Source organism: Aethalodelphis obliquidens, unplaced genomic scaffold (assembly GCF_003676395.1).
Source record: "Aethalodelphis obliquidens isolate GAN/ISIS:26980383/991018 unplaced genomic scaffold, ASM367639v1 scaffold86, whole genome shotgun sequence".
Lineage (NCBI taxonomy): Eukaryota > Metazoa > Chordata > Mammalia > Artiodactyla > Delphinidae > Aethalodelphis > Aethalodelphis obliquidens.
The window spans coordinates 3241627-3257342 of NW_020838030.1; the positions used below are offsets into that span (position 1 = coordinate 3241627).

The 15716-nt window shown below is 41.5% G+C and overlaps 2 protein-coding genes across 8 annotated transcripts in view; both read left to right on the forward strand.

The window, feature by feature from the left end:
• Window positions 1–15716, forward strand: part of VGLL4 (vestigial like family member 4) — a 163154-nt gene that overhangs the window by 16743 nt on the left and 130695 nt on the right. For 5 of the 7 annotated variants that reach the window (XM_027093773.1, XM_027093774.1, XM_027093775.1 and 2 more), the window contains exon 2: window positions 1342–1407. In XM_027093773.1, coding sequence (XP_026949574.1) covers window positions 1344–1407 — 64 coding nt within the window. In that variant the 5' untranslated portion in view covers window positions 1342–1343. Of the gene's footprint in view, window positions 1–1341; window positions 1408–15716 lie in introns of those variants that run through there. The other 2 variants (XM_027093776.1, XM_027093777.1) reach the window with 2 other exon arrangements.
• On the forward strand, window positions 8190–10320 carry LOC113613228 (cytochrome c-type heme lyase-like). Its single transcript, XM_027093780.1, has one exon. The coding sequence runs from the start codon at window positions 8344–8346 to the stop codon at window positions 9151–9153; it is 810 nt and encodes a 269-aa protein (XP_026949581.1). The 5' UTR covers window positions 8190–8343; the 3' UTR covers window positions 9154–10320.

Here is a 15716-nt window from a genome sequence, read left to right on the forward strand (position 1 = left end):
AAAAAAAAAAAAAAAAAAAAAGAAACTGCATAATTTGGTTTATTCCAATGTTTTCCCAACTTATTTATCATAGAAAAATTTTTTCCTTACAAAATATGAACATCCAGTGCAACACTTGGGGAAAACACTGCCTTAAACTAGATTTCTTGCAGGCATGTCTACTGTATAAATTGAAAGCTCTTTGAAGGCAACTGTTGGGCTCTGTTTATTTTTCCTGCCTTAGTACATAGTAGATAACGTTTGTTGAATGAAATCACATTGCAAGATCAAGAGCTGATGTTTCTTTGGAGGTCTGAGGTATGAATATTGTAAAGTAAAGCTGGTCTGCTGTGTCTTGTAACTGGCACATGCATAGTAGGGACTCAGTAGAGGCTGAAGAATGCTGAGAAAACGCTGAGCATCTCTAAAGCGTGCACTTAAAGTATTTTCTCTCAGTTGTTGAACTGATAGGGTGTGTCTCTTTTCCTAATAACTGTGTGTGCGTGCATGCATGTGTGCGTGTATATATTTAAATAATCCAAAAAAGGAAAACTGGGTAAAAGTAGCCTGATTCTCTAGGTTTTTCACCATCTTTAACTCTTTTTCAGTGTTTGCTTTTATAGATGTGCTGTAATTTAAGAAAACAGAGTTAAAAATAAAAATCCAGGTTTTATTAAAAAAAAAAAAACGTTGATGTTAGGTGGTGGTGATAGCTTTAAAACATGACATTTAGAAATAAAGATTCCTATTGGACTTAAAATACCATTTAACTCACCAATGGAATTCACACACTTTTCATGAGTACATTGCCTATTTTAAGCTACACAGTTTTGCAGCATCTCAACCAAGGAGGCAAAAGGACAGAATGGTTCAATCTTAGTAATTTTTGTTAAAACTAATAAACCAGCAACAACGACGACTACCACCACGATCTCAGACTGGTATAATGCTGTGTTCATAGAGTAGCCTTTGTTCTGAGAACTGTTTTTTACTGGGTATGTCTGGACAGGCATGTTGTTACGTACGCACATAAACATTTATAAGCACGAATGACACGGGCAGGAATATTCACAACATCCCTTCTTTTAGTTCTGACTTGAGCTGCTTCCTGGAGTTGGCAAGGTTTGGCTGAGTAGGCAGCATGGAATTTAACCCCTTTCTCTATCTGTTCCTGAACCACGTCCACTGGATCTCGTCACAGGCTGGGAAGACTTTCAGTACAAGTATAATGCTTCAGCCCTGTGATTTGCATTTGGTGGAGGCATTATTCTAATGGTTAACTGCCAGAATTCTAAAAAAAGTCTTTGGAATTCCATTTAAATTCTTTTTTTCTCTCTTTTTTTCCTTCTGGGCTCCAACCAGGAATGGAGACGCCATTGGATGTCTTGTCAAGGGCAGCATCCCTGGTACATGCTGATGATGAAAAACGTAAGTCAGGAATGCATTTTAAGTGTTTTTCACCTATACCCCCTTGTCTCCTGGAGTATGATAAAATCACGTGTTTTCCCACATGGTTTTGTGGCTGTATGCTGTTAATTTTGGTTGTTTTCTTCAGAGATAACAGCTTGGCATCCTTATTTTTGTTTTCGAGTGCCAGAACATGTAAGTCTTCTGTTATCTTTGGATGCTAGGGCTTGAGCTGTTAACTCAGGAAGTTCTTTTCCTCCGCAGCTTACTCTAGTGGGATCTGGAGTGGAGATACTCCTTACGTGTCTCTAGAAGTTTAGATAAATAGGTGTTTGTTGATAGACTAATTGACCAGCAGAGAACTAGAGATGCGAAGAGTCATCTAAGATCATTCGTGTCATTGGAAGTGTGCATATAATGGGAAATAGTCGTGGAAGTTCTATTTGCATAGCTAAAAGAGAACAAATACTGGGGGGAGAGCGCCGCTAATGTGGTGGAGAAGGGGCACAAGAAGAGAGAACACCGACATTGGAAGGCCGTTTGCCATTGTGTGAAAGTGATTTTCCTGCTCGTCCTAAGGTATATTTGTTTTTAAGCGTTACTGTTCACAGTTGATATTTGCAAGAATGACTGTTTTCTGTGGAAGCAAGGTTGTGTTGTTTTGTAAGCACTAAAATGCTACTGACAGAAGATGTGGTGAGATTGAGCTTTTATACATGGTAAGTTCTTGAAGGTGAGCAACTTTCAAGTTCAGTTCTTAATAAGTTGGCAGCTGAAGTGCCTGTTGCTTAAGATGTAAGGTCTGCCTTTCTACTAGCTGGTAGGACTTCTATTTGTCTAAGGCTCAGTTTCCTCATTAGTAACCCCGAAATAATAGTAGCTACTTACAAAACATATGTGAAGATTAACTGGACTTTATGTATATAGTACTTATCTTAACTGTCAACTCCTGGGGCGACTGCCGTGCCCTGTTCTCTCTAGGCACCTTGTTGGCCCTCTGATAGGACTTTCTCCCGTCCTTTATGTTATCCCTGTGCCTGCGGCTTCCTCCCTTCCCCCACTACCACCACTCACACAAGATCATCTTTAGACGAGTGACTGAATGAAATAGCCATTGAAGTTTTTTTTTTCCCCCAGCCTCTTTTGTAATTTACATTTATTTAGCTTTTGATTGTTGGGAGGTATAATTATCCTTTCCTAAGGAAACTGAAGCTCAGGGATGTTAAGTGTCATTCCCAGGGACATTGAGCTCGGGAGAGGCAGCTCAGGTTGTAGGCTTTTATTGAAACAAGAAACTCCTTTATGCCTCTAAGATTGCAATAAGCGTTACTGACTTGAGTAGCTAGTTACGGGTTTTGTTAAACATTAATATAGCTAATTTAGAAGTTTTTTATGTAAGACAGTATTTTGCATTTTTCTGTTTTATAATGCCCACATTTAGTTAGGATCAGTAAAACAAAATGGTGTTTGTATAAATGAAAAATAAGTAATGACCTCAGTGTAGCTTTTTGTGTCCTGAGTGAAGAGAGTAGAAGTTTCTTCTCTTTCTGCTGCCTTCTCAGGTTCTCTCCTGGAGCCCAGCTTCAGGATCAGTCTGCTCAGGTTGGAGTCCTGAATAGTTACCAATTCAGTGAGCAGTGATTGAAGGCTTATGGAAAAGGGGGCCTTTCTGGGGGGCAAGTGGCAGTCCTGCCTTCATGGAGCTTATGAACTGATTTATGCATTGACTCTTGCGGCTGTAAAATGTATGTCAGGGGAGACTGGGTGTACTTGTGACATAGATGCAGGGCCTCCGTGGACCCTACAGTTTGAGAGAGACTGTTTTTCATAGAAACAGAACGATACTGCCAAGGGAGAGAGGAATTCTTACTTTCCGCCTGCGTTGAACACAGTATATTAGTGTTTTACAGAGGAAGGCTATATACGTATGGAAGGTCAAAGTGATCACAGGGTAGACTTTATTCTGAACTCCAATTCGTTTAGGAATGGGCTGGCATGATTCTGGAATCCCTCTATAATGGTTTCAGCATCTCAGGATCATTTTTTACATTTAAAGAAAAGTAAAAAAAAAAAGCCCAAAGATGTCTGTAATCATTAACACGGAGGCGACATTTTTGAGAAACTGTTTTACTGTGGTGCTCTGTGTACCACCCACAAGAGTAGAACCCAAGAACCAGGGATTCACCGTATTTTCTATTACCTAATAACAATGTAAGAATGTGAAAATTCAGGCAGTTTATAGACGAAGTTGAACATTACGTTCACAGCCTTTCGGTAGATTTTTCAGACCTACTTGTGCTTGTTCAGCGTGATTCAGCTTTCTGTGCCCTAGATTAATTCTATTTTAGCTTTTGTTGAAAATTGCTCTTATACTTCACGTTCTCCTCAACTTTAAAAAAGTCTTGTGTATGTAATCTGATTTGGGTGTCTTATTACAAACAGAAAAATGTTCTACGACTTGAGATCAGTTTTCCAACTTGTGTTGGTGACCTAAATGGTTCTCTTTCCTTTTGCTCCTGGAGAACCAGTAACTTAGGCATTTTTGAAGATGTTATTGTTTTAGCATCTGGAGGAGAACAGTGTCTGTTAGGAATTGAGTATTTAATACCTGGTAGCCTTAAGGCTTCATTATGTCTACCAGCAAAGAATCAAAGAAATATCTCAATAGTACACTGCAGAGCTGAAGTCAATAGTGAAATGGTGGTTTTGTAGTAACACAATAGCCACTTATCTGGATGGCCTAGAAGGAATACACTTACTTAAAATAATCATTCCACTGCTCATGAGACATTGATTTAATCAGCATCCCGGGTAATCCTGGAAGGTACTTAATGAAAATACAACATGAGATGGCCAATTTTCCATGTGCTTGAGGAATCTCTCCTTTCAGGGATCATTAATACTGGTGCTGGGAAGACCTTAACCTTTTTCCAAGTCTATTTTTTAGGAGTCAAAATTGAACAATTTGTGGACAGGACAGTAGGCACCTATGTATATAACGTCACCTGGGTGTGTCTTTAACGTGATACTGCACTTCATCATGATATGTACAGAATGTTTTCTTTTTGGTAATTTTGTTCTTATATCTTCTAAGTTCTTGTATCTGCTGACTTCCTTACTTAGGCTGAAATAGTTTTAAGAAACACGTAGCTTTGGTTTTGAGGATTTTGGGGGAGGGGGTAGTACTTTTGATCTGGTCTAATGAATGTGTATGATCAGAACAAGCTGGGTAAGGTCGGCGTGAGTGACATAGAGCAGTAGGGGAAGAAGCAGCAGTAGGGGAAGAAGAAGCAGTAGGGGAAGAAGGAGCAGTAGGGGAAGAAGCAGTGTTGCTGTTGCATCTGCTCCTAGAAATTCACTAACTCCTTGTTTGGTGAAGGTCGCTGAATGTTGAGTAATTGATGAAGCATAAATTAACCATCATTCTCCTGGGAAAGCATTCCTAGGAGCAGAAGCTCTAGTTATTATGGGGGCCAGTGCCTCAGATGTGTGGAACATTTTCATGTGTGTAGGTTGTGTTCTGTTTTGCCTTAAAAGGGAGAAAAGAAACCTATACACTTCATCATAACATAAAGATGAGTTGCGCTCACATCCTGTCTTCTCAGATGGACTTCTGTCCTCCTAGATCACCATCACTTCTTGCCGGCCTCCTCGTCAGTCAAGTCACTGTGTGTATAGGTTACGGTGCTTTAGCCAGTGCTTTCCTGTGACCAGACCAGTCGGGGCTGCTTCTGATTTTTTTCCCATCCTCTCCCTCCCTCTTATCCTCTTGCCTTTCTTCTCAGCACGTGACACAGTGGCTTTCAAACATTTTGGCCACGGCCCAGAGTAAAAAAGCATCTACCTTGTGACCTTTGTACTCATATTGACATAATTGATACAAAAGCTTCATGGAACAATTCTTAACCCTGGCTTTGCACAGCGTAGCTTGATTTGCCTATATTTCTTTGCGTTTTACTTTGTCCAAATAAAAGTTGGGTCATGACTTGGTAAGTTGACTTTAGGATCCACAAATGAATTGGGACCTGCAGGTGAAAAAAACACGATTTGGTTTATGTATCGCTTTCATTGGGTGAACTTGCTTTTGGCTCCTCCATGTGTGTACTGGGGAGATTTGACTAACCCGTGGGGCATGAAGGTACCGTGAGCCAGGGTATTCAGATGAGCTGGAATCCACTGGTGGCTGGACAGGGGTGACGTCCTCACATTGTTCTCGGTCAAGAGCAGTGAAGGACTTGGCATACCCACTGTGAGCAAACAGGACTGCCCCGTTAGAGGCACTTCCTCTCTGTCCTAAGCCTGGAGTGTTCCTGATTTTTAGAGTCAGTGCTCAAGAAAATGGTCACTCCCCTTTGGTTAACCCTACTTAGGTCCCTCTTGCTTCCAAAAGCGTGTTGCATTGAGACTGCCTAACGGACACTGATGGAGAGCCTACCGATCGGCTCCTTTGCAGCCCAATTTGATGGCTCCGATCACTGCATTTATGACTTTTATCCTTTATATCCTAACACCTGTAGAGAGACCATGTATCCAAGACAGGGGCTCACCGTGGCAGCGATTCCCCGAGAGAGGAGGAAGGAGTTTTTGTAAGCATTTTGCAAACGCCTACCCAGGTGATTCTGATGTTGGGTCCCTTCTCCCAGATGTGACTTACTGAGTCACTGGTCTAATAATACTCCTTCGGGAGTTCTGGGTCTGCATCTTTAAGAAGGAGGGGCTAGATCTTCTAGGTATGAGATGCTGTAATTCTTTGGCTGTCATAATCCTTTAACCAGGTTGTGTATATTTTGTTCCATTTCCTTCTCCCTCCCTCTCTCTCTCTCTCTCTCTCTCTCTCTCTCTCTCTCTCTCTCTCTCCCTCTCTCTCTCTCTCTCTCTATATATATATATATATGTATATAGTATATATGTATATATGTATGTAGTGAGAGATACTGTATATATGCTATGTATATCATATCATATATATGAGATATTGTATATATGTATATATGTATGTAGTGTATGTGTATGTATACATGTATACACACATATATATGTGGATTATTTTTACTGAAACATTTGAGAGTAAATGGAAGCTATCATGCCTCTTTACTCCTAAATACTTAAGTATGTATTTCCTACGTATAAGAACATTCTGTTTCATAACCACAGTTTGGTTATCTTTATTGCAGTGTTACTTAAAAATATATAAGCAGAACACTGGGCATAAAATCTTTATGCTTACAGTTCTTTTACAGCTGCATAGCCAGAATATGAACTTATCACTTAAATGTAGCCCCTGAAAGTTAGCCATAATCCAATAGATGATGACCTGCTACAGCTGAATTCTGTTCCCCTGGCGTATGGTGCCACTCCTGCCGCGCTGGCCTTGATTCTTTTAACGTCACCGTGCCTGTACTGCCATGTGTCCTTTGACACAATTTCCCCCACCATTTTTATCTGTGCAAACTCTTGTAAAATATTTCATTGCATGCATTATGGTGACATAAACTGGTTCTGTTTTAGTGCAAATACCTCAATCTCATACTAGGTCTGTTTCTGTATTTTTCTCATTAGACCAGGAAAAAAATGCAAACACAGTCACCAAAATCATGTGCCAACACTTGGTTATATTTATAGTAGGTGTCTGATTCAGGATATACTTACGTCAGATTTAAAAAAAAAAGATTCTCAGTGAAATAACAGCACAAGTGAAAACTCCTTCCAGATCCCTCAGCATTTGCCTGTGGACCTCAGTTTAAGGGTTACTGTGTTCTCTCTTTCAGTTCTCACAACAACCCTCCTCAGGAGGCACTATAATTAGTCCCATTTTATGACCAAGGAAACAGAGATGTACAGCACTGAAATAATTTGCCTAAGGATGCTCAGCTGGTCATGGCAGTGCTGAGGTTTGAACTCGGCAGCCTAAGCCCTCATTCATCTGCTCGGTGCGTCCTCAGGTGGGAGGCCATTGAAGACATGGTTGCAGGTTAAAAACAAACAAAACTGTCCATGCCCCCTCCACTAATAAGTCAGCAGGGAGGTTTTCATTTGGAAAACGTTTCCCAACCAGTGAAACAGCGTTTCCTAGGTATGAAGTAGCTGTCATCAGCCACATGTGGAGGACGGGTGTTAGCACGTTCTCAGGGGCTGCCCGGACTGTCTTCACGCATGCCGGTGACTCAGCTGCCTGCCGCCCCAGAACTTCCCTTTACCCTGAGCTTTCTTTTCCTGTAAGTAGCTCAGTGAACACAAGGAGAGGATCTCGGCTCTGATGACACGGGCTGCTTACAGAGTAACAAGATCCCTTATTGCCAAAGTGCTCAGGCAGAGATGAGATGATGACTGTTCAGAGGCATTGAGGAAGGCAATAGGCATTGGGTGAGTGGCTGGACTTGAGGACCTAAGGTTCTGTGGGTCGGTGTTAGACCCCAGACCTGTTCACGGCAAGGGTTCTACACTCTTCTGCTTCATATCCCACGCATGGACCATTTGGTGCATATGATCAGCCTTTAACCAACATCTGTAGGTAATAAAGTAACTGCTGGAGTGAAAGGCTCATCTCTAAGGAATTAATTTATTGAACACTAGCAAAAATGACTCACTCTAATTATCACTATGACTACTAATAACATACAAATTCAAAGGCGTACTGATTCCCTCTTGATAATACTTCATAGTTTGCAAAACATTTTCATTTGATTCTTATAACAAGAGCCTTTGCAGTAGGCTGAGTGGGAGGTGTCAGAGAAAAAATGAAGCGTTAAGACTTTGGATGCCTAAGTCAAGATGAAAGTTTAAAAAAAAACTTGAGAAGAGAGCCTGCAGTGACCGGGGCAACCTGCGGTGACCGAGCGAGGGGAAGGAGGTGCCGGCGGGTCGCTGCCACTCCGCGCCGGAGTTGGCGGTTAGAGGCGGGGCCGGAGCCCGGGACCGGAGTCAGAATTGCTTGGATTCAACACTGCGATTCCAACCATGGGTTTGTCTGTATCTACCCCTGATGTTGCAGTTCAGACGTCAGATCATCAGACAGCAGCCCCGCCTTCGGGATGCCCAATGCATGAAGGGAAAATGAAAGGCGGTGCAGTGAGTGCCGAGCCATCTGACCCAACCTGTGGGAGCAAAACGGACTCTGTGCCTGCGCACCAAGAACGTGCGTACGAGTACGTGCAGTGTCCCGTCACCGGCGCGATGGCTGAGAATAAGGAGAACCTAGATCCTTCTAACCTGATGCCACCACCTAATCAGACGCCAGCCCCCGATCAGCCGTTTGCACTATCTACTGTGAGACAGGAGTCATCTATTCCGAGGGCAGATTCAGATAAAAAGTGGGTTTATCCTTCCGAACAGATGTTCTGGAATGCGATGTTAAGGAAAGGGTGGACATGGAAGGATGAGGATATTAGTCAGAAAGACATGTATAATATCATTAGAATTCACAACCAGAACAATGAGCAGGCCTGGAAGGAAATTTTGAAGTGGGAAGCCCTTCACGCTACGGAGTGTCCTTGTGGTCCATCACTGATCCGGTTTGGAGGGAAAGCCAAAGAGTATTCACCAAGGGCGAGAATTCGTTCCTGGATGGGGTACGAGCTGCCTTTTGACAGGCACGACTGGATCGTCAACCGTTGCGGGACAGAAGTCAGATACGTCATTGACTACCACGATGGTGGCGAGGTCAACCACGACTACCAGTTCACCATCTTGGACGTCCGGCCGGCTCTGGATTCGCTCTCGGCCGTGTGGGACAGGGTGAAGGTCTCCTGGTGGCGCTGGACTTCCTAACCACTGCTTTGTCAGACATGGGAATATATAAACTATTTTTTTTTTCTGAGCAATACATTAAACTACTTTCCCCAAACTGAATTGCACTCCTGATATAATGGGAGTGTCAAGGGGGTCATCACACCTTACATGTCACTTAGCAGAGGGCACTCTGCACGTGCTCTTCTGAGCTCTGTTTCCACCTTGCAGTTGATACTGCATCATTTTAAGTCGTCTTCCCATTTAGAGAAGTGGGAAGCACTCCCTGTAGCATTGCCTGTGTATTTAATCTAGAAAAGTCTGAACAACCTCCGAGAAAGACCTTTGCTTAAAATATGAAGAGAGCTGCTTTTTTCCTCCCTGTTTTCTCTTACATACTGACACGTAGATCTGAAAGCCCATGGGATGCTCAGGAGCTCTGACCTGGTCCACTGTTTCAATTAAAAGTGTTCTGTTACGCTTTTTAAAAAGTCACCAACGTTTCTAAAGTCGCTGCGATACAGTAGTGAGCCCTGAGGGAAATGCGGTCACACACTGGAAATGCGCTCAGCCAGACTGAAGTGTGTCTGGCTCTGCACATTTTCGCTTATGTGACTTTTTCACACTGGACCTTGATCTAGAATAATTTCAGCTCCCCCATGACTTGATGATGCACGTGCATTGGAGTATATGTTTTAACTTTTTAAATATTTTTGTTTTAATTCCAATTGTTCTGATATGTAACTCTGCCCGCCCCCCGCAAGCGGGCCTCACTGTACTGGCATTTGACAACTTAATCCCACCCTTGAGTCCCATTCCTTCCCCTGCCTGAAGCCCTTCTCTGCTTGGCCTCATCTGAACCATGAAGGTCTGGCTGAAGTCGCAGTGCTGGGGACAGTCCCACTCTAAAACACGATTATATTTTGTCCACTGTTGTTAGAATTCACAAGGAGAATGTTTTTCCCAGATGTAGAATGGTTGCACCAACTCACTGTCTCCGTTCACATTTGTTTTTTTAAGGGAGCTCTAGGTTTGCCATTGAAATTCTTTATACCAGTAATCCATACACTGGTTGTTCAACTTACAGCAGCATGTTACAGATGACTGTTGGTGGTGGTTTTGGGTTTTTTTTTAAAGTGTTAATAATATGAACTTTCATTTGAGTGCTGTAGTGTTAAATTAGTAGATGGACTTAGCAGTTTGGAGTGATCCATTTGGTATGAATTTCATTTGTCTCTTTTGTGTGGAGTTTTAAAAATCCAACAACCCTAAACTCTTATACATTTCAAAATACTTGTGTGTTTTCAAAGAAAATAAAGCTGATAGTTAACAGGTTTTGAAAATCAAAAAAAAAAAAAAAAAAAAACTTGAGGTGCTTCCCCCACCCACCCCAGTATCTTGATGCACCATCACGTGCTACGATCGTCAGAAGAGCAATTAATAACTGAGTGCCAGCTGTTGCTGGGCAGTGCAGAGTCCTCCAGGCGAGGAACTCACAGGTCCTGGGGAGCTGTCTTCTTCTCTGGCTTCGTGTTCCCAAGCCTCCTGATTTTCAAACTAAGGAGGCTGAATTTACTGCCTTTTCTAAAGGTTGGAGTCCCTCATAATTTGTTTTCTGCGTTCAGTTATTTACCTTTCATGAACAATGGCATTGAAAAGATCATTGCCCAGTAGCCCATTTTACTTTAAAAAGCTTCATAAAACATAAGGCGGGAGAGTATTAGGTGCTTATTTAAGACACTCTCTAGGTGTGGTCAGATGCTTTAATCACCGTTTGCTTCCCAGAGTGGGCACCTGGCATCTAATCAGAAGGGCTGCCCCCCAGAGACGGCTACTACAAATGTCTCTGCTATTTTTGTAGTTTTATATCAGATCAAATTAGCACATTAAATGTTAGAAATGGATCTCACTGGTGAAAATAATGGCTTGTTAATTAGCATAATGGATGTTGGAACTAGATTCTTCCACTGAATAGCTCTTTAGACACTTGAGGATGGTTTATTATTTCCTTTAAATGAATATTTTTCAGTCTTTAGAAATCCCTGCTTTCCTTTAATACACATACAAATGTTTTGAACTATTTTAATGTCATTCGCAGTTGAATTAAAAATATCAGAGTCAAAAATCCTTGCCTGATAAACCCGCGCACATACGGTCACCTTATCTTTGATAAAGGAGGAAAGAATATACAATGGAGAAAAGAGAGCTTTTTCAATAAGTGGTGCTGGGAAAACTGGACAGCTACATGTAAACGAATGAAATTAGAACACTCCCTAACACCATACACAGAAATAAACTCAAAATGGATTAGAGACCTAAATGTAAGGCCAGACACTATCAAACTCTTAGAGGAAAACATAGGCAGAACACTCTATGACATAAATCACAGCAAGATCCTTTTTGACCCACCTCCTAGAGAAATGGAAATAAAAACAAAAATAAACAAATGGGACCTAATGAAATTTAAAAGCTTTTGCACAGCAAAGGCAACCATAAACTAGATGAAAAGACAACCCTCAGAATGGGAGAAAATGTTTGCAAATGAAGCAACTGACAAAGGATTAATCTCCAAAATTTACAAGCAGCTCATGCAGCTCAATATCAAAAATAACCCAATCCAAAAATGGGCAGAAGAGCTAAACAGACATTTCTCCAAAGAAGATATACAGATTGCCAACAAACACATGAAAGGATGCTCAACATCACTAATCATTAGAGAAATGCAAATCAAAACTACAATGAGGTTATCACCTCACACCAGTCAGAATGGCCATCATCAAAAAATCTACAAACAATAAATGCTGGAGAGCGTGTGGAGAAAAGGGAACACTCTTGCTCTGTTGGTGGGAATGTAAATTGATACAGCCACTGTGGAGAACAGTATGGAGGTTCCTTAAAAACTAAAAATAGAACTACCATGTGACCCAGCAATCCCACTACTGGGCATATACCCTGAGAAAACCATAATTCAAAAAGAGTCATGTACCACGGTGTTCATTGCAGCTCTATTTACAATAGCCAGGACGTGGAAGCAACTTAAGTGTCCGTCGACAGATGAATGGATAAAGAAGATGTGGCACATATATACAATGGAATATTACTCAGCCATAAAAAGAAACGAAATTGAGTTATTTGTAGGGAGGTGGATGGACCTAGAGTCTGTCATACAGAGTAAAGTAAGTCAGAAAGAGAAAAACAAGTACCGAATGCTAACACATATATATGGAATCTTAAAAAAAAATGGTTATGAAGAACCTAGGGGCAGGACAGGAATAAAGACGCAGATGTAGAGAAGGACTTGAGGACACGGGGAGAGGGAAGGGTAAGCTGGGACGAAGTGAGAGAGTGGCATGGACATGTATACACTACCAAATGTAAAATAGATAGCTAGTGGGAAGCAGCCGCATAGCACAGGGAGATCAGCTGGTTGCTTTGTGACCACCTAGAGGGGTGGGATAGGGAGGGTGGGAGGGAGATGCAAAAGGGAGGAGATATGGGGATATATGTATACATATAGCTGATTCATTTTGTTATAGAGCAGAAACTAACACACCATTGTAAAGCAATTATACTCCAATAAAGATGTTAAAAAAGAAAAGAACCTTTGGCTGAAGTACTTACCTTTCTTCATTTGATACATACCTTTTTCCACGTTCCTCCCTCCCCATCCTCTCTTCCCCTCCCTGTGTCTTGAGAAAATCCTTGCCCTCCCTAATCAGTATCTTGTCCAGACACCCCCAGCACAAGGACCCTTCTTTGTTGGGTGTCTTCCAAACCATCATTTGAAGTCGCTGTCTTCACCCACCCTGGCTCATCAGTCTGCCTCCTGTAGGATGGAACATTCACACCTGAACAGTGATTTGTGTGTGTGGTCTGGGCACAGTGTGCTGAGGACCGCCACCAGCCTTGTCTTAGTCATGAGTCCTTGGGGGTGAAGGGAGAGAGGGAGCTGGGTGGGTTGGTGACAGGTGCCTGAAGTGGCCAAGTGTGAGACTGCAGGGTGCAGGGACCCCTGGAGAACAGAAACTCTTCCTCCTTTTCAGGGGGCGGCCCCCACCCAGCTCCAGCCACTGCTATGCCAGAGCTGGCTCACAGGAGCCGGTTGTGCGAGTCTCCTCCCAACCTCGAGTCACGTTGGGAGCTTGAAATCAGCCTTGGTGGGAGTATTTACACCAGATCCTGGCTTCTTTGTTTTCCCTCCTTACAGAGCCAGTTGTTACTACTGGCTCCAGCTGACTACTTTTACATGTGAATGTGGAGCTCTGATTGTTCAAGACATCATGAAGGCTGGATTTTTATATAAAATTTCTAGATACTTAAAGTTCCATGTGAGGCCAACAGTAGTTCCTTTGCCAAGATGGAACCTATAAGTATCTATCTAGTATGTGTTTTCTAGTTTAGTCCCAATACTTCTATTAATACAACCTAAAAGAACAGATTTTTTAAAAAAGCAACTTCCATCAGCTTCTCTCCCCTCCCCCTTTGTAGTTGTGAATTCCTATAGCGATTCTTTAAGAGCTGGAAAAGGTGATATTTAATATTGAAACATCTCCAAGTATCTGTCATGATCTCAGTGTGGACATGAATCTGGCTATGTGTGTATTTCTCTTTCCATTCATACTGTTTATTTTTAAAAGACAAAAGGCCACATCTTTTCTTCATCTTCTTTTGTTTTCTTAAAGATTTATGTTACACAGTTATGAAATGCTTGTTGACATTGTATGTGGATATCATTTGTAGAAGCAATACGTGTGGGATTTACACTTTTAGAGAAATCAAATTCAGTTTGAAAAATCAAACTGTTTCTTCCTCAGTGGCTTTTTGATTTATTGTCAACTGCTTTTTATTGGATCAAACTCTTGATTCCTTGTAAATGAAATGAGTACATCTTCTTTCCATTTGAAATCGGGGGAAGTTACCATTTCTTTCTCTACTTTTCATCAAGCTTCAATACATGTATTTTTTTTTCCCCTCTGAAAAATACTGCTTAAAAGTCCCTTCTCTCATGGAACTTACCTCGTTTAACTGGGCTGTAGTCATTTCTTAAGTGAACTGGGCAAGGCAGAAATCCGTTTTGTTTACCAGTAAGCAGGGGTTGAGGAGAATGATTTTTTTCAGTTCCCCAGCAAAGTGCTAGCTTAGGGTGCTTTGAATAAAACACTTTAAATTACAAAGGAATGTTTCATTTAGGAATTCAGGAGGACAAACTGGATGTTTGGAGTAAAATGACAGCCTGAACACATGCATCAGGCTCCCCACTTAACAGAAATCCTTTAAAATAAGAAAGTACACGATACATTTAAAAAAAAAAACTGTAACACTGCCCGAAAACTAGCAAGGGTGCCTACCTTCGTTAGAGTAAGAGTTACAAAGAATTCCCGGAAAACTGAAACCAGATGCGATTAGATTGACAAAAGAAAACAAAAACAAAAGTAAAAAAATCATAACCCCAAACACAGGTGCAAAGCTGAATTAAAAGCAGAACTTACAGTGACTAACAACTGCCAGTGGGAAGGGGCCCTGGAGCAAAATTCAGGAAATTGAAGTATTCCATTTATAACAGTGATCCCCTGGCTAAGAACTGACTGTGTTCACAAAACGTCAACATGCTGTTTGGGAGGGTTCCTCCAGTGGGTTTAGGGACCTGAGAGAGAAGCAGAGTAGAGTTTAAGATCACCATGGGCACCCACAGCAAAAAGGGTGCTGGGGAAGGAAGTCTGAGCCTTCTAATAGGCAGCATCTACTCAAATCCTTCACACGAGAGGCAAGACTTTCTTATTTTGGCGGGTCTGTGTATTTGTCTCCCAACCTGCCTGCTGCTTGTTCCTCACTCCTATACCCTAAAGCAAAGCCCATCATCAGACGCATCCTGTACTCTTTAGGTAGAGCCCTACAGCTGAGACTCCCCAGGGAGAGACCTCATACTAGAGAGGAAACAGGCATTAGTTGCCCTTGTGGATCAACCCAGTCTTTTATTCTTAAGTATGAATGAATATCAAGGGATCATCAGACATTTGAGGAAAACAAATAGGATGAAAGAGAAGAACCTGAGTCAGAAGACTCTGGGGAATATCGGAGAAGTAAAAACATGTTAGATCTTCAAAGAGATTTGACAGTATGAATATATTAAATAAAAGTACCCTGCTATGAAGAAAAAGATCATTTGGAACAACAAAGTTTATGGAGATTAAAGCTGTGATTATTGAATTTAAAAGATTAAGGGAGATCAGCTTGAGAATTGAATGGATGTGATTGAAGACAAAATTAGGGGTTTGGAAGATAGGCAACAAAATGTTGCAGAATTTTACAGAGATATTAGGATCTTATGCATCTGCCGGATTGAAGTTCTGGTGGGATGAGGCCAAAGCAGTATTGAGAAGAAGATGCATTTATTCGGAAAATAGGAAATAAGTGAGTCAAATGGACAACCAAAACAATAACAACCACAATAATAATAGCAAAAGTAGAAAGAAAAATTTATCTGCTTTTATCTTTATAAATGAAAATGACAGTAAACCAGCAAACCCAGACAGTAAAACCCCAAAGTGTGTTTTTTTAAAGTGTAGTTTATTTACAATGTTGTGTCAGTTTCAAGGGTATATACT

What these genes read in the sequence shown, in the direction of transcription:
- LOC113613228 (XM_027093780.1), top strand. Translation starts at nt 8,344, where the DNA reads ATGGGTTTGTCTGTATCTACCCCTGATGTTGCAGTTCAGACGTCAGAT.